General features: G+C 42.6%; 1 protein-coding gene across 3 annotated transcripts in view; it reads left to right on the top strand.

The window, feature by feature from the left end:
- Positions 1 to 15399: 15399 nt before the first annotated feature.
- VPS16 (VPS16 core subunit of CORVET and HOPS complexes) overlaps positions 15400 to 19300 on the top strand; it is a 42606-nt gene continuing 38705 nt past the window's right edge. For 2 of the 3 annotated variants that reach the window (XR_009156220.1, XM_058192016.1), the window contains exons 1-2: positions 15400 to 15511; positions 17654 to 17742. Coding sequence is in view for 1 of the 3 variants with exons in the window: in XM_058192016.1 (XP_058047999.1) it covers positions 15459 to 15511; positions 17654 to 17742 (142 nt within the window). In the remaining 2 variants the exon portion in view is untranslated. Of the gene's footprint in view, positions 15512 to 17653; positions 17838 to 19300 lie in introns of those variants that run through there. The other variant, XM_058192017.1, reaches the window with a different exon arrangement.

Consider the following 19300-nt stretch of genomic DNA (forward strand, 5'->3'; position numbering starts at 1 on the left):
TAAAAAGTATAAACGTAATTTGGATCCATGAAGAGAGTCGGTAAAAAAGGAATATTAGATCAGGGACGGTAGGCGAGCAGGTGCTCTTATGCACGGGACTCGTACTTCAGTGTCGGTGGGGAGGATACTTCGGGGTTAGTTGAGTGGGCTGTGGTTTACTGCTTCTTTACAACCCCCCCCACCAAGACCCCACAAAGCCTCCTGTGCATAAACAGAGAGCAAAATGCACATCCCTTCTGGTACTGAGGATGTTACCTCGTTGGGTCGTGAAAAGCCTGCAAGGAAACCACCAAGCTTAGAGAGCATCGAGGACCCCACAGTCCTCCTCCTCCTCTCCGCAAACCCCATTTGCTTCTAGCACTGATGATGTTACACAGTAGGGTAGTGAGATGTTTGCAAGAAAAAAAACTAAGCTCAGAGAGCATCAAGGACCCCACCGTCCTCCCCCCTCCTTTCTCCCTCCTTTCTCCCTCCTCCTCCTTCCCCTCCTTCTCGCCTCCTCCTCCACTCCGCAAACCCCATTTGCTTCTAGCACTGATGATGTTACACAGTAGGGTAATGAGATGTCTGTAAGAAAAAAGAACTGAGCTCTGAAACTCCACAGTCCTCCTCCTCCTCTCCATCCTCCTCTTCCTCTTCTTCCTCCTGCTCCTCCTCCTCCTCCTTCTCTTGTCCACAAATCCCACTCTCTTCTAGCATTGATAATGTTACCTAGTTGGGAAAAAACTACGCTCATAGAGTACCAAGAACCCCAGTCATCGTCCTCCTCCTCCTCCTCCTCTTCCTCCCTGCAGACCCCACAGCCTTCTACCACTGATGATGTTCCCTAGTTGGGTCATGAAACGTCTGCAAGAAAACAAGCAAGTTCAGAGAGCACCAAGGACCCCCCAGTTCAATCCTGAGCTACAACTATTCTCTTTTATCTTCCTTCCTGCTCCTTGAATTCCCTTTTTGCTTGGCTGGCTGGGGGATTCTGGGAGTTGAAGGCCACACATCTGAAAATGGCCGCGTTTGAAAAATACTAAGTTGGAAGAAACATTGACGGAAAGTTAAAGAGGAAGGCAGTTCAAAGCATACACCCAAACAAAATTTGTATTTGTAGAAGAATAGAATTTATTGGCCAAGTGTGATTGGACACACAAGGAATTTGTCTTGGTGCATAGGCTCTCAGTGTACATAAAAGAAATTATTTGTATTTCTTAGTTTTTTGTTTTTTGTTTTTTTGTTTTTTTTATTTGCGTTTATATCCCGCCCTTCTCCGAAGACTCAGGGCGGCTTACACTATGTCAAACATGTGCAAGATAGCAGGTATAAATATAAACATGGATATGAATGAAAGAAATGAATGCAAATAAATAAGGCCAGTAGGACAGGGAGGGTACGCACTTCTTTTTAATTGTTAATTTTAATTGTTTTAATTTTTAATTGTCATTTTTTTTTAATTTAAAAAAAATGATTCAGTATGGCAGTTTTATTCCTTTATTGATGGTTTCCGTCCTGACCAGCCATTGACACCAATTGATATATATATATATGATAGGTAAAATGCAAACCAGTTTATTTTAGCCAATTTAAAGCAAAAAGTCACTTTTTCAAGCGTACTCAACAGTAACCTTTGGCCCAAATAGGAAAATATTTTCCCACTAACTTGAATTCTTGTGAAATCTTTCAGTTCCTCAAAAAATCAGACTAACCTGAAGAAGCTCATTTGCCTAATTCTGCAAGATAGATAGATAGATAGATAGATGCATAGATGCATAGATAGATAGATAGATAGATAGATAGATAGATAGATAGATAGATAGATAGATAGATAGATAGATGCATAGATGAGAGAGATGATAAATAGACAAATGATAGATAGATGATAGATAGATAGATAGATAGATAGATAGATAGATAGATAGATAGATAGATAGATAGATAGATATGGAGGGATGGATCAACGATAAACAATTGATGATGATAATAAAGATAGATAGATAATGCATTTATTTGTTTTCTTATTATATTTTAAACCTATATGCTGCCCATCTCCCTATCAAGTGACCCAAAGCTTGATTAGCAATAAAAAAATATTTTGTTTTGTTTTGTTTCGCTTCATTATTACGTTATTTTATTTTATTATGTTATTTTATTTTTATTTTATTTTTTTAAAGTTGGGGGCCGCCCATCTCACCGCACGATGATGAAATAAAAAAGTAAAATAAAATAAAATAAAATAAAAAAGGAGGTGGATCGGCCAGCAATGTCCCATTACGCAGGTGAGCTGGAGAGAGGATTAAGGCCAGGAGAAGAATCGGCTGAGCAGCTGGCTGGACTTGCACCTAGACCACCTGCCTCAGTGGACCTTAAGCACGGCTAAGAGGAACTGAGAGATTTTTGCAAGACAGTGTGCAGTGTGCATCTAAGCACAGCTGGAGTCTACCGAGATACAACATCGCCTCCGTCATAAATAGACACCCAGCCTTGTCTTGATTCTGGGTTAGAGTGCCTGGGCTTCAAGAGGAAGTCAGTTAGACTCAGACCAAGTCAGCGGAAAGCTGCGGTTTGTATTTGACAGGTGCAGCGCCGAGAGCAATGCAGTTTCAACACAGGGTGTCTCGGAGGGGCCCTTAGTGCGCTCTGAGCTTGGTGGTTTCCTTGCGGATGTCTCATGACCCAACTATTTAACATCATCAGGGCTAGTGGGGTTTACGGAGAGGGGGGAGGGGTCCTTGGTGCTCTCTGAGCTTGGTGGGGGGAGTTTTTTGCAGACCTTTTGGTAACCAAACTATTTAACACAGGGGTCTCCAACCTTGGCAACTTTAAGACTTGTGGACTTCAACTCCCAGAGTTCTGGGAGTTGAAGTCCACAAGTCTTAAAGTTGACAAGGTTGGAGACCCCTGATTTAACATCATCAGTGCTAGAAGGGAGGGGGCTTCAGAGAGCAAACTGACTGCCTTCTAGCACTGATGATGCTACTGAGTTTAGGTCATGAAATGTTTGCAAGAAAACATAACGCCTATCCTGCGCGGCCTACACTGGCTGCCGGTAGCCTTCCGGGTGCAATTCAAGGTTTTGGTCACCATCTTTAAAGCGCTCCATGGCTTAGGATCGGGATATCTACGAGACCGCCTTCTGCCGCCGATTGCCTCCCAACGACCGGTGCGCTCCCACAGAGCGGGCCTCCTCAGGGTGCCGTCGACCAAACAATGTAGGTTGGCGACCCCCAGGGGGAGAGCCTTCTCTGTGGCGGCACCGACCCTGTGGAACGAGCTTCCTCCGGGGTTACGACAACTCCCCGACCTCCGGACCTTCAGACGTGAACTGAAGACCTTATTATTTCAGCGAGCTGGACTAGCCTAAGAATAAAATATTTTAGTTAAATTTTAATCGGTTTTTCATCGGTTTTTACCGTTTTAGTGATTTGGCTATTATAATATTTAGTTTTAATTGGGTTTTATATTGCTTATTTATTATATTGTTTTATTTTAATATGCCTGTGAACCGGCCTGAGTCCTACGGGAGATGGTGCGGTATAAAAGTGTGATTAATAAATAAATAAATAAATAAAATAACCGAGCTCAGAATCATCAACCCGTCAACCCCGTAGCTTCAACCCTAAGCTACAAATATTCTCCTTTATGGATGCAGAGTGTCTATATTTTCTTTCCTTTCCTTTTATGATCAACCTGTGAGCCACCTCATTGGTAAATACGTTTTGGTCTACGATAAATACCCAGTTTAGGCATAAAAAGCTGGCTGGGTGACTTTGGGCTGTAAGGAAATAAGGTAAAGGTAAAAGTTCCCCTCGCACATCTGTGCTAGTCGTTCCCGACTCTAGGGGGCGGTGCTCATCTCCGTTTCAAAGCCGAAGAGCCAGCGCTGTCCGAAGACGTCTCCGTGGTCATGTGGCCGGCATGACTCAACACCAAAGGCGCACTGAACGATGTTACCTTCCCACCAAAGGTGGTCCCTATTTTTTCTACTTGCATTTTTACGTGCTTTCGAAACTGCTAGGTTGGCAGAAGCTGGGACAAGTCACGGGAGCTCACCCTGTTACACGGCAGCACTAGGGATTCGAACCGCCAAGCTGCCAACTTTTCGATCGACAAGCTCAACGTCCTAGCCCCTGAGCCACCGCGTCCCTATTGTAAGGAAATAGATATACTGAAATAATAGAATTAGTAGAAACTTGCCAATTGTTTCTTGCAACATATATATGTATGATATATGATGTCTTTGTATACCGTGGTGGCTCAGGCTGTAAGATAGCCTGTTATTAAAACACAGCAGCCTGCAATTACTGCAGGTTCTAGTCCCACCAGGCCCAAGGTTGACTCAGCCTTCCATCCTTTATAAGGTAGGTAAAATGAGGAGCCAGATTGTTGGGGGGGGGCAATAAGTTGACTTTGTAAATATACAAATAGAATGAGACTATTGCCTTACACACTGTAAGCCGCCCTGAGTCTTCGGAGAAGGGCGGGATATAAATGTAAATAAAAAAAACAAAAAACCTTACATGCTGTAAATATTTGTTTCCTGTGACGCTGACATATATATTATGCCCTTTGTAGTTATAACACAAACATGCCACATTAGTATCTGGCATTTGTCAAACTATACCTCCCACCTTTTGATCAGAGCCTTATCTCTCCCCATCCTGCCTAAGAACTATCTCATCTTTGATCTTTTGAGTTCCCTCCACTCCAGGGAGCCAAATAGCCAAGTGTGAACACAAAGAAGATGATCAGGAAGAGATAATGCTAATGATGCTCATTAAGAGGCTCTGCCCTGTTTCAGTGGATATACAAACCAAATGTTCCAGTATAGACAAATCAAAGGTGCCAGAATTGAAGGTTTATGACTGTTCCTTGTTGTTGTTGTTAGTTGCTAAGTTGTGTCCGCCCCATCGTGACCCCATGGACAACATTCCTCCAGGCCTTCCTGTCCTCTACCATCCTCTGGAGTCCATTTAAACTCATGCCTACTGCTTCAGTGACTCCATCCAGCCACCTCGTTCTCTGTCATCCCCTTCTTCTTTTGCCCTCAATCTTTCCCAGCATTCGGCTCTTCTCCAGGGAGTCCTTCCTTCTCATTAGGTGGCCAAAGTATTTCAGTTTCATCTTCAGGATCTGACCTTCCAAAGAGCAGTCAGGGTTGATCTCCTCCAGGACTGACCGATTTGATCGCCTTGCAATCCAAGGGACTCGCAGGAGTCTTCCCCAGCACCAGAGTTCAAAGGCCTCGATTCTTTGGCGCTCAGCCTTCCTTATGGTCCAACCTTCACAGCCATCCATTGCAACTGGGAAAACCAGAGCCTTGACTATACGCACTTTTGTTGGCAGGGTGATGTCTCTGCTTTTTAGTATGCTGTCTGGTTTTGCCATAGCTTTCCTCCCTAGGAGCAAGCGTCTTTTAACTTCTTGGCTGCAGTCCCCATCTGCGGTGATCTTGGAGCCCAGGAAAATAAAATCTGTCACTACCTCCATTTCTTCACCATCTATCTGCCAGGAATTGAAAGGGACGGATGCCATGATTTTAGTTTTCTTAATGTTGAGTTTCAAGCCAACTTTTGCACTCTCCTCCTTCACCCGCATCAAGAGGCTCTTTAGTTCCTCTTCGCTTTCTGCCATTAGAGTGGTATCCTCTGCATATCTGAGGTTGTTGATATTTCTCCCGGCAACCTTAATTCCAGTTTTTGATTCATCTAGACCTGCCTTTCTCATATTCCTAAAGAATATAAAAGGGATTCTGATTCCCTCTCTTTTTGTAGTTCTTCCCTGCATGTATCTTGTGTGTGTTTGGAACAGCTAACCATTTAAGCTTGATCAAGATTAAATGCTATTTTACTCAAGCCTCTTTTTAAGTTTAAGTCTTCCTACAGCATTTACAAACTTAAACATATTAATATTGGACCTTACAGGGCCAATCAACAGGAGGCGGCGATGAGTTCTAGTCCTGCCTTAGGCATGGGACTAATATAATAATAATAGTCCTTGCAAGCCAACCACCCCGACAGCCATATGAATTTTTGACACCTGCTTGGTTTTCAGTTTTCTGCTGAGCCAGCTCCTTTGTTTAGCTCATGTTTTTTTTTAAACATGAAACAAAACTGTTCTTGCTTTTTTCTGCTTCTTGTTTCCTGAATGTGGGTGTTATTTCTAAAGATAGACCTGAAACTTTTGCTGTCTCCATTTCTTTCTTTGTCAACAAAAGTGGTGAGGACGGAAACAATCTAAACCCTGCTCCCCATTCATACTTGCTTTAATCCAACTCCTTTGTCTTTGATTCTTTTTTTTTTCTTGCTCTTTTTTTCCTTTTATATTCTGTACTTTATTTATTTGGCCAAGTGTGGTTAGACACACAACAAGGAACTTGTCTCCCTTACAGAAGCAGTCTGTGTGCTTGCAAAACAACAGAAGAGGGGGGAGAAAATGAGGAGAAAGTGGAGGGGGAGGAAGAGTAGGAGAAAAAGGAGGGGGAGGGGAAGGAAAAAGGAGAAGGAGGAGGAGGGGGAGGAAGAGGAAGAGGAAGGGGAGGAAGAAGAGGGGAAGGAGGAGGAGAAAGGAGGAGGAAGAGGAGGAGAAGAAGAAGAGCTAATATAAGGGGGAAGTAAAAATAATAACAGATTAATAATAATAATAATAACAACAACAACTTACTGGGATCTGCTCACATAATTCGCTGATACATCACGCAGTCCTAAACGCTTGGGAAGTGTTCGACTAGTGTTCCAATTCTACAGAGGAATTATTGAGTCTGTCATTTGCACCTCTATAACTGTCTGGTTCGGTTCTGCAACCCAACAAGAAAAACACAGACTTCAGAGGATAATTAGAACTGCAGAAAAAATAATTGCTACCAACTTGCCTTCCATTGAGGACCTGTATACTGCACGAATCAAGAAGAGGGCCGTGAAAATATTTGCAGATCCCTCGCATCCTGGACATAAACTGTTTCAACTCCTACCCTCAAAACGACGCTATAGAGCACTGCACACCAGAACAACTAGACACAAGAACAGTTTTTTCCCAAAGGCCATCACTCTGCTAAACAAATAATTCCCTCAACACTGTCAGACTATTTACTGAATCTGCACTACTATTAATCGTTTCATAGTTCCCATCACCAATCTCTTTCCACTTATGACTGTATGACTATAACTTGTTGCTGGCAATCCTTATGATTTATATTGATATATTGACCATCAATTGTGTTGTAAATGTTGTACCTTGATGAACGTATCTTTTCTTTTATGTACACTGAGAGCATATGCACCAAGACAAATTCCTTGTGTGTCCAATCACACTTGGCCAATAAAAAAATTCTATTCTATTCTATTCTAGTGATCTGTGATACAAAATCCAGCATAGTTATCTTGTTTGCTGTGTATACTGTCATTTTGTGTAAATAAAATAATAATAATAATATGACCACATACCGAGCTGCTGCAAGACAATAGCTCAGACTGACTACAAACAACGTCACAACACAGTCGCTCAGATGGTCCACTGGAACTTGTGTGTCACAACTACCATCTGCCTGTAGCAAAGAACTGGTGGGATCATAAGCCTGAAAAAGTGATTGAAAATGAGCATGCAAAACTACCGTGGGATTTCCGAATACAGACTGATAAAAGTTTTGGAACACAATAGCCCGGATATCACGATTGTGGAAAAGAAAAAAGTGTGGATAGTCGACATTGCCAAACCTGGTGACAGCAGAATCGACGAGAAGCAACTTGAAAATGTCACCAGATATCAAGATTTGAGAATCGAACTGCAGAGACTCTGGCATAAACCAATGCAGGTGGTTCCAGTGGTACTGGGCACACTGGGCGCTGTGCCTAAAGACCTAGGCAAGCATTTAAAAACAATTGGCGCTGAGAAGATCACCATTGGTCAGCTGCAGAAGGCCACCTTACTGGGATCTGCTCGCATAATCTGCCGATACATCATGCAGTCCTAAACGCTTGGGAAGTGTTCGACTAGTGATCCGTGATACGAAATCCAGCATAGTTATCTCGTTTGCTGTGTATACTGTAAATAAAATAATAATAATAATAATAATAATAATAATAATAATAATAATACTGCAGTATTTTTCTACTTCCCCCCCCATTTGACCTCCCTCTAAATGTCCTTCCACCAACCTTACTGATTCATTCCTAAATCCTACCCCCACTTTCTCTCCCGTCCATTTCTTCCTCCTCCTCCTCCTCCTCCTTTAGCTTCCAATTCTCTTCCTGTTTCCAGTTGGCTTGGAGAAAGTCCCGTGAATTTTTAGCCTTGACTGCTTAAACTTGGAAGGGATTTTTCAAGGCAAGATGTTGACGCATGCAGCATTGTAAGCCCGGCCCTCCCAGGAAGAAATGCTGCTACCCAGCCGAAGGATTTGCTGCCCGCTGTCACGTCACCCTTAGCCCTTAGATACAGAATAACAGAGTTAGAAGGGACCTTAGAGGTCTTATTTATTTATTTATTTATTTATTTATTTAGTCACACAGTATATATGAGCGCAAGCATGAAATAACTATACAGTATATAAGTATATATATGAGTATGTAATAACTATATTAATTGAATATAAAGAAAGGAAACAATAGGATAGGAACGGTAGGCACTCCTGTGCTCTTATGCACGCCCCTTATAGACCTCTTAGGAATGGGGTGAGGTCAGTGGTGGGATTCAGCCAGTTCGCACCACTTCGGGAGAACCGGTTGTTAACTTTCTGAGCAGTTTGACAACTTGGTTGTTGGAAGAAATCATTAGGGCAGAGAACCGGTTCTTTAATTACTTGAATCCCACCACTGGGTGAGGTCAATAGTAGACAGTTTTTGGTTGAAGCTTTGGGGATTTTGGGAAGAGACCACAGAGTCAGGTAGTACATTCCAGGCATTAACAACTCTGTTACTGAAGTCATATTTTCTGCAATCAAGATTGGAGCGGTTCACATTAAGCTTAAATCTATTCTGTGCTCGTGTGTTGCTGCAATTGAAGCTGAAGTAGTCTTCGACAGGAAGGACATTGCAATAGATGATTCTATGAGTTAAACTCAGGTCCTGTCGGAGGCGGCGTAGTTCTAAATTTTCTAAGCCCAGGATTTCAAGTCTGGTGGCATAAGGTATTTTGTTGTATTCAGAGGAGTGGAGAACTCTTCTTGTAAAATATTTCTGGACATGCTCAATTGTATTCATGCCAGAAATGTGGTATGGGTTCGGGTTCTTCTTCTAGTCCAACCCATTGCTCAAGCAGGAAACCTTCCACCATCCAGGCAAATACAGCTGTCCAGTCTGAAGAAAGTTAGCAGCCACCCCTCTTAGAAATGAAGAATGAAATATTTTAGGAAATATTAAAAAGGCAGAAAATTATATTTTCCCTAAAGGAGAAACATGTTTCTAAAGACAGAAACGCAGAGCCTCAGCCCTCCACCCCAAGTAGAAACTAAGGGGACAACTTGTAGAAATGCAGATTTGGAAATCCATTCAAGACAGGATTAAAACCCAGAGGAAACCAGGATCAATGACAAGATTAAACAAGATAAAACAAGATTTAAAGAAGATGATCTTAAATGGCCTGGGGGTGGGGATGGTAGAGGACAGGAAGGCCTGGAGGAAAGTTGTCCATGGGGTTGCAATGGGTCGGACTTCCCAACTAACAACAACAATCAAGATTAAAAACCCCAATTCATTGCCGGCCTTCTTGAGACAAAGGAATTAAAATCAAATAACAAAACACACAAAACAAGCCTCTAAATTACAAGCTGCCGTAGAACAAACAGTATAAAACTCCCATGTGCTCATCAAACCTTGTGGTCAGCTACCCGGAATCACAGCTGCTTGGTGGTTCTGCTCAGTGGTGGGATTCAAGTAATTTCAAGTGATTTCTTCCCACAACCAGTTTGCCAAACTGCTCAGAAAGTTAACAACCGGTTCTCCTGAAGTGGTGCGAACTGGCTGAATCCCATCACTGGTTCTGCTGCTTCACCATGAAACCATCTTTCCAAGAAGCCTCCGTGTTTCCAGTGTCTCCCCCGACCCCATTGGAAGGGAGCCCAGATGGACATTTCTTCCAACACAGCCATTTGTCTGGGATTTTATAAGGATTCCTGCCTTGGGGAGGGGAGTGGACTAGAAGACCTTCAAAGTCCCTTCCAGCCCTAGGATTCTTCTCTTCTCTTCTCTTCTCTTCTCTTCTCTTCTCTTCTCTTCTCTTCTCTTCTCTTCTCTTCTCTTCTCTTCTCTTCTCTTCTTATCCCATTCCATCTCATCATCTTATCTTCCATATTCTAATAATAATAACAGAGTTGGAAGGGACCTTGGAGGTCTTCTAGTCCAACCCCCTGCCAAGGCAGGAAACTCTACACCATTTCAGACAAATGGCTATCCAACATTTTCTTAAAAATTTCCAGTGTTGGAGCATTGACAACTTCTGCAGGCAAGTTGTTCCACTTATTGATTGTTCTAACTGTCAGGAAATTTCTCCTTAGTTCTAAGTTGCTTCTCTCCTTGGTTAGTTTCCACCCATTGCTTCTTGTTCTACCCTCAGGTGCTTTGGAGAATAGCTTGACTCCCTCTTCTTTGTGGCAACCCCTCAAATATTGGAAGACTGCTATCATGTCTCCCCTAGTCCTTCTTTTCATTAAACTAGACGTACCCAGTTCCTGCAACCGTTCTTCATATGTTTTAGCCTCCAGTCCCCTAATCCTCTTTGTTACTCTTCTCTTCACTCTTTCTAGAGTCTCAACATCTTTTTTACATCGTGGCGACCAAAACTGGATGCAATATTCCAAGTGTGGCCTTCCCAAGGCATTATAAAGTGGTATTAACACTTCACGTGATCTTGATTCTATCCCTCTGTTTATGTAGCCCAAAACTGTGTTGGCTTTTTTAGCAGCTGCTGCACACTGCTGGCTCATATGTAAATGGTCGTCCACTAGGACTCCAAGATCCCTCTCACAGGTACTACTATTGAGCAAGGTACCACATATACGGTACCTGTGGATTTTGTTTTTCTTCACTAAATGTAGAACCTTATTTTTTCCCACACTGAATTTCATTTTGTTAGATAGCGCCCAATGTTCAAGTCTGTCAAGATCTTTCTGTATCTTCAGCCTATCTTCTGGAGTGTTGGCTATTCCTGCCAGCTTGACCCCTGCTAGAGGATGGGCCTCACCAAAGGTGGTTCAACATTGCAGCCCCTTCCCCTCTGTTCCTAATTGATAAGGTTGATCATTAAGCAGGCAAAAGCTTCCTAGCTAATTTATCTGCAACAGGGGAAAGGGATGTTAACCGTTAACCTCAAACCAACTGCTGGCCTGGTTCCAGTTCCTTGATAAAACTCTCTGCTGGCCTTCCAGGAATTTTGAAGGCCAGGATCCGAGGTCCAAAAAATGGACCTCACAACACAAAACACAAAAGCTTTTCAACCAAATGAGATTTCCCTGGCTAAAAGTAGCTACCCCAGACTTACAAAAGGCACCACAGACCCATATACAACCAGGCCTTGGCTTACAGGGAATATAATATATGGAACGCCCAAAATTTCTGGTGGCAAGTCATTCCACTGACTAATTGTTCTCCCTCTCAGGAAATTGCTCCTTAGTTCTAGGTTGTTTTTGTCTTTGATTAGAATAGAGCTGGAAGGGACCTTGGAGGTCTTCTAGTCCAGCCCCCAGCTCAAAGGAGATCCTAGACCATTTCGGTCAAGTGATTGTCCAATCTCTTCTTGAAAACCTCCAGCGATGGAGCACCCAGAACCTCTGGTGGCAAGCAGTTCCACTGGTTAATTGATCTGACTGTTAGGAAGTTTCTCTTGAATTCCAGGTTGCTTCTCTCCTTGATGAGTTTCCATCCGTGGCTTCTCGTCCTGCCTTCAGGGGCTTTGGAGAAGAGGTTGCTCCCATCTTCTCTGCCAGAGCCCCTCAAAAGTTGGAAGACTATCATGTCACCCCTAGTCCTTCTCTTCTGAACTTGTACAGAATAACAGAGTTGGAAGGGACCTTGGAGGTCTTCTAGTCCAACCCCCTGCTCAAGCAGGAGACCCTCTACCATGCTTGTCAGCCTCTTCTTAAAAGCCTCCAGAAGGCAAACATACGTGTCCCAGGATAATGTTGCAGGATCCAGTCTGGGTCAGTCACTGGGACCAGAGGTTTAGCCTTCTGGGTTTTTGGACTTTTTTTTTTTTGCATTTATATCCCACCCTTCTCTGAAGACTCAGGGCGGCTTACACTGTGTTAAGTAATAGTCTTCATCCATTTGTATATTATATACAAAGTCAACTTTTATTGCCCCCAACAATCTGGGTCCTCATTTTACCTACCTTATAAAGGATGGAAGGCTGAGTCAACCTTGGGCCTGGTGGGACTTGAACCTGCAGTAATTGCAAGCAGCTGTGTTAATAACAGACTGTCTTACCAGTCTGAGCCACAGAGGACTTGCGCTGCTGGAACCCATCCTCAGGGAATTTCTCTCTTAAGAGAAGAAGTTATTAATTAACCAGAGCTGGAAGGGACCTCGGAGGTCTTCTAGTCCAACCTAGGGATAAAATGCTGCCGGTTCAGACCGGATTGCCCGATCCGGTAGCGATGGCAGCGGGTGGTTCGGAGAACCAGTAGCAAAAATCCATGCCTGCCCCCTCCCCATGCCCAGCTGATTCGTACGATCATCAGTTGTTGTTTTTTTACTTTTAAAAGCATTTTTTCCTTCGGCCGCACAGGTCACCTTAAATAAACATCATCAAAGATAATAAATAAAATAAATAAAATTTATTTGTGTGGCTCAGACTGGTAAGACAGTCTGTTATTAACACAGCTGCCTGCAATTACTGCAGGTTCAAGCCCCACCAGGCCCAAAGTTGACTCAGCCTTCCATCCTTTATAAGGTCAGTAAAATGAGGACCCAGATTGTTGGGGGCAATAAGTTGACTTTGTATATAAATATACAAATAGGATGAAGACTATTGCTTAACACAGTGTTAGCCGCCCTGAGTCTTCGGAGAAGGGCGGGATATAAATGCAAATAAAAAAAAAATAGAATAGAATAGAATAGAATTTTTTATTGGCCAAGTGTGATTGGACACACAAGGAATTTGTCTTGTTTTTTTATTTTTATTTTATTTTATTTATGTTTATTTTATTTTGATTTTATTTATTTTATTTATCTAAATAAATAAAATAAATAAATAAATAAATACATACATACTTACATAATAGAATAGAATAGAGAATAGAATAGAATTTTTTATTGGCCAAGTGTGATTGGACACACAAGGAATTTGTCTTGGTGCATATGCTCTCAGTGTACGTAAAAGAAAAGATACCTTCATCAAGGTACAACATTTACAACACAATTGATGGTCAATATATCAATATAAATCATAAGGAATACCAGCAACAAGTTATATACAAGTTATATATTTCAATATATACCTATTTCACAGACAAAAGCCAGGAAAAGCGCCAGGCCCAGACAAGATAACTCCTTCTTGCTTAAAAGTCTGTGCTGACCAATTGGCCCCCATCTTCACCCATATTTTCAATAAATCACTAGAGATGTGCTATGTTCCTTCTTGCTTCAAACGCTCTACCATCATCCCAGTGCCGAAGAAGCCCACCATCAAGGAACTAAATGACTACAGACCAGTTGCTCTAACATCTGTAGTCATGAAAACCTTTGAAAGGCTAGTGCTTTCCTACCTGAAAACCATCACGAATCCGCTTTTAGACCCCTTGCAATTTGCATACCGAGCAAATAGATCAACAGATGATGCTGTTAATATGGCTCTGCACTACATCCTACAACATCTTGAGTCTCCAAAGACCTATGCAAGGGTCATTTTGTAGACTTTAGTTCAGCATTCAATACCATCATTCCAGACATTCTTCTAACTAAGCTAAACCAGCTACAGGTACGGAACAGACTTGTAAGTGGATCACAAGCTTCCTAACAAACAGGAAGCAGCAGGTGAAATAAGCAAGATCACATCAAATACCTGTACAATTAGCACAGGGGCCCCCCAAGGCTGTGTGCTCTCCCCACTTCTCTTCTCTCTGTATACCAATGACTGCATCTCCAATGATCCATTTGTTAAGCTACTGAAGTTCGCAGATGACACAACAGTGATATAGACGAGAGGTCGAACGACTAGCCTTGTGGTGCAACCAAAACAATCTGGAACTGAACACACTCAAAACCGTAGAAATGGTGGTAGATTTTAGGAAAAACCCTTCCATACTTCCACCTCTCACAATACTTGACAACACAGTATCAACAGTAGAAACCTTCAAATTTCTGGGTTCTATCATATCGCAAGATCTCAAATGGACAGCTAACATCAAAAACATCATTAAAAAAGGACAACAAAGAATGTTCTTTCTGCGCCAACTCAGTAAGCTCAAACTGCCCAAGGAGCTGCTGATCCAGTTCTACAGAGGAATTATTGAGTCTGTCATTTGCACCTCTATAACTGTCTGGTTCGGTTCTGCAACCCAACAAGAAAAACACAGACTTCAGAGGATAATTAGAACTGCAGAAAAAATAATTGCTACCAACTTGCCTTCCATTGAGGACCTGTATACTGCACGAATCAAGAAGAGAGCCGTGAAAATATTTGCAGATCCCTCGCATCCTGGACATAAACTGTTTCAACTCCTACCCTCAAAAGCGCTATAGAGCACTGCACACCAGAACAACTAGACACAAGAACAGTTTTTTCCCGAAGGCCATCATTCTGCTAAACAAATAATTCCCTCAACACTGTCAGACTATTTACTGAATCTGCACTACTATTAATCGTTTCATAGTTCCCATCGCCAATCTCTTTCCACTTATGACTGTATGACTATAACTTGTTGCTGGCAATCCTTATGATTTATATTGATATATTGATCATCAATTGTGTTGTAAATGTTGTACCTTGATGAACGTATCTTTTCTTTTATGTACACTGAGAGCATCTGCACCAAGACAAATTCCTTGTGTGTCCAATCACACTTGGCCAATAAAATTCTATTCTATTCTATTCTATTCTATTCTATTCTATTCTATTCTATATATACAACAATTATATACAACAAGTTAAATAAATAAATAAATAAATAAATAAATAAATAAATAAATAAAGAGCCCATGAAAGCTTCTGCCAGACGAGGCTCAACTCCTTCGATGATTCTTTCGAGACCAAGCCGGGCCTCGCTTAGCGACCGAACCGTTGTGGTCGTAGGTCGAGGACCACGAAGGCTCCTTCGGCCCTCCCCGCCACCACTCCCGCCTCCCCGCTTTGCAGGCCGGCGGCCGTTCTTCGTCTCCCCTCTAGAGGGCAGCCGCGAGCCAAGCCCTGGCTGCTGGAGCCTGCCCTCACTCGACATGGCGTCCGCCGCTTCCTCCCTTCCGCTTACCCAGGCCGGGAAGTGCGGGCGGAAGTGCTGGGGGAGCAGCAGCTGAGAGCAGCAGATCCTCCTGCAGGTCGCCCCGATGGATTGCTACACGGCCAACTGGGATCCCCTGGGGGAATCCGCCTATTACCGGTCAGTGGCTTTCTTTTTCCCCTCCTTCCCCACCCCCAGAAAAGCCTCTGGGCCTTTCTTCCTGCAGTTGCAATTAAGGCTCCCCTCCCCCCCCTTAAAAAAAATTCATTTTTTAGGCTCTTTAACTTTTGCTGCCCATCCCAAAAATCTTTTTTGTTTTGTTTTGTTTTGCATCTCTTACTCTTGCCCCCCTCCCCCCCCCACATCCCACTCCTCTGCAAAATGATGCTTATTGGGGGTGGGTGGGTTTGTGCACAAAACCCTCCCCTCCAAAAAATAACCCATTTTCTTTGCCCAGGACAGTTTTAGCAGCTTTTTTTTTATTTTTAAATTTACATTTATATCCCGCCCTTCTCCGAAGACTCAGGGCGGCTTACAGTGTGTAAGGCAATAGTCTCATTCTATTTGTATATATTTACAAAGTCAACTTATTTTTTTTTTTTACATTTATACCCCGCCCTTCTCCGAAGACTCAGGGCGGCTTACAGTGTATAAGGCAATAGTCTTCATCCTATTTGTATATTTATATACAAAGTCAACTTATTGCCCCCAACAATCTGGGTCCTCATTTTACCGACCTTATAAAGGGTGGAAGGCTGAGTCAACCTTGGGCCTGGTGGGACTCGAGCCTGCAGTAATTGCAGGCTGCTGTGTTTTAATAACAGGCTTCTTACAGCCTGAGCCATTGCAAAGCCCATCCTCCCCAGCCAAGAAGGGGGTGGAGGGTGAGGAGGAGACCATCATGGTAATGTTGCAATTCTTCCGACAGGGGCCATATACTGAGCGTAGAATTGATAGAATTCTATTAGGTCCTATGCTTAGAAGAATAATAATAATAATAACAATAATAATAATAATAACAACAACAACAACAGAGTTGGAAGGGACCTTGGAGGTCTTCTGTCCAACCCCCTGCCCAGGCAGGAAACCCTATACCATCTCAGTCAGATGGTTATCCAACATTTTCTTAAAAATTTCCAGTGTTGGAGCATTTACAACTTCTGAAGGCAAGTCGTTCCACTTATTAATTGTTCTAACTGTCAGGAAGTTTCTCCTTAGTTCTAAGTTGCTTCTTTCTTTGATCAGTTTCCACCCATTGCTTCTTGTTCTACCCTCAGGTGCTTTGGAGAACAGTTCGACTACCTCTTCTTTGTGGCAGCCCCTGAGATATTGGAAGACTGCTATCATGTCTCCCCTAGTCCTTCTTTTTGTTAAACTAGACATACCCAGTTCCTGCAACTGTTCTTCATATGTTTTAGCCTCCAGTCCCCTAATCATCTTTGTTGCTCTTCTCTGCACTCTTTCTAGAGTCTCAGCATCTTTTTTACATCGTGGCGACCATAAATTGAATGCAATATTCCAAGTGTGGCCTTACCAAGGCATTATAAAGTGGTATTAACACTTCACGTGATCTTGATTCTATCCCTCTGTATAGAATAACAAGAGTTGGTAAATGAACGAAAGAAATAAAGGAAAAGGAAGAGACAGAATATTATCAAATATGGACCAGACGTTACCAGGGGTTGGAGAATAGGAAAACTGAATAGAAAAGAAAAAAAAAGGATGGAGAAGAGAAGAGAACAAATGTGTCCAATATTATCAATAAATAAAACTAGATGAAATGAAAGGGAGGATAAAGTCAAAGATAGTGAAAAAGAAGGGAGAAAGGAAATGTCTAAAGAATAGAATAGAATAGAATAGAATTCTTTATTGGCCAAGTGTGATTGGACACACAAGGAATTTGTTTTGGTGCATATGCTCTCAGTGTACATAAAAGAAAAGATACCTTCATCAAGGTACAACATTTACAACACAATTGATGGTCAATATATCAATATAAATCATAAGGATTGCCAGCAACAAAGTTACAGTCATACAGTCATAAGTGGGAGGAGATTGGTGATCGGAACGATGAGAAGATTAATAGTGCAGATTCAGTAAATAGTCTGACAGTGTTGAGGGAATTATTTGTTTAGCAGAGTGATGGCCTTCGGGAAAAAACTGTTCTTGTGTCTAGTTGTTCTGGTGTGCAGTGCTCTACAGCGTCGAAGCAGAAAGTTGTAAGCTGCCCAGAGTTGTTGCATAGGAGATTGTTGATAGAAGCTGATAGATGAAATAAATAAGTTCTTCTTTTCTCTCTAGCAAACTGGAACTTTATAGCATGAGCTGGAACTTGAAAGAAGACTTACGGGATTATTTGGTGGCTGCAGCCCCGTATGGGGGTCCCATCGGTAGGTGATAATTCTTCCGCCCCCCACTTCCTTTTTCTCAACCCTTTGCTGCAAGCTCTCCTTGCATCCTGAACTGCTCGCGATCCACAATACAGGTATATTTTTCTTATTTCTTTATAATTTATTTCTTTATTGCTTTTCCGAACTGCCCACTTTGCTCCCCGCATGCGTAAGATTAGCAGCTCAGGGCCAACCAAAGCAGGGAGAAGCTCAGCTCGGTTTTCTCATTATCTTTTCCTGGTTGTTGTTGTGGGTTTTTTGTTTTTTTCTTATTTAGGTATTAAATTTATTGGCGATTGATCCCCCCCCCGTCTTGCCTTTCGCTTTGTCCATGTTCAGGAGCTCATATGAACGAGCGCCAACCTTTGCAAGGGTGCCTGATAACAAAGCAGGAGTGGAGACGTGGGGAACCAGTGGATTCGTTTCTTTTTTCTGTTTGCCTATTTTTATTTTATTCAAAATAAAATAAATAAATACAAAATCTGGAACTCCCAAAAAAAAAAAAAAAAGAATCCATAAGGGAAATAAACTTCAAAACACAGAATGATCAAAGGTAGATTTAAAAAAAAAACCAAGACATTCCTTCACTTACGACCGCAACTGAGCTCAAAATTTCTGCTGTTAAGTGGGACATTTGTTCAGTGAGTTTTGTCCCATTTTTACCGTTGTTAAGCGAATCACTGCCCTTGATAAGTTAGTACCGTGAGGACCAAGGTTGGAGAACCCTGATCTACTCTACGCTGGTGGCAAGTGGTTCCACTGGTTTGATTGTCCTCAATCAAACCAGTGGAACCACTTGCCACCAGCGTAGATCAGTTCAATCTGTCTTGTGGACTTCAACTCCCAGAGTCCCTCAGCCAGCAAAGCTGGCTGAGGAACTCTGGGAGTTGAAGTCCACAAGTCTTAAAGGGACCAAGGTTGGAGACCCCTGGAGTTAGATGGCCATCCTGACCCATTGCATAATTCTATTAAAACTTGCTTCAGTGATAAGGTCAAGAGATTATGGGACCCCACCCTTGATGCTCCACTGCGCATCAGCATAATAACTATATTTTTGGCTGTCCTCTTTCCTACATACGTGTACTTTTGGTCATGCCTGGGTGGTCTGGAAGTCGGTTCAGGCAAAGTTCCATGTCTCACATCTGGGACAAGAGCCCTCCCCATCATGCGATCTGGCTTTTCCCTACGGACCATGTTATACAAATGCTTCATGTATAAAAGGGCTTGCTCGCACGCCGGCAACCATGATGTGTGCAATTATTGAAAGCCAACATACCAGAAGTTGTGAGTGCTCCAACACTAGAGGTTTTTAAGAAGAGATTGGACAACCCTTTGTCTGAAATAGTATAAAATCTTCTGTTTGAGCAGGGGGTTGGACTAGAAGACCTCCAAGGCCCCTTCCAGTTCTGTTTTTCTGTCTTCCTTCCTTCCTTCCCTCCCTCCCTCTTCCTTTCCTTTCTTCCTTCCCTCCCTCTTCCCTTCCTTCCTTCCTTCCTTCCTATGCACCACATCCTTCCTTCCTTCCTTCCCTCTCTCCTTCCCTCCTTCCCTCCCTCCC

This window comes from Ahaetulla prasina, chromosome 8 (assembly GCF_028640845.1).
Source record: "Ahaetulla prasina isolate Xishuangbanna chromosome 8, ASM2864084v1, whole genome shotgun sequence".
Classification (NCBI taxonomy): domain Eukaryota; kingdom Metazoa; phylum Chordata; class Lepidosauria; order Squamata; family Colubridae; genus Ahaetulla; species Ahaetulla prasina.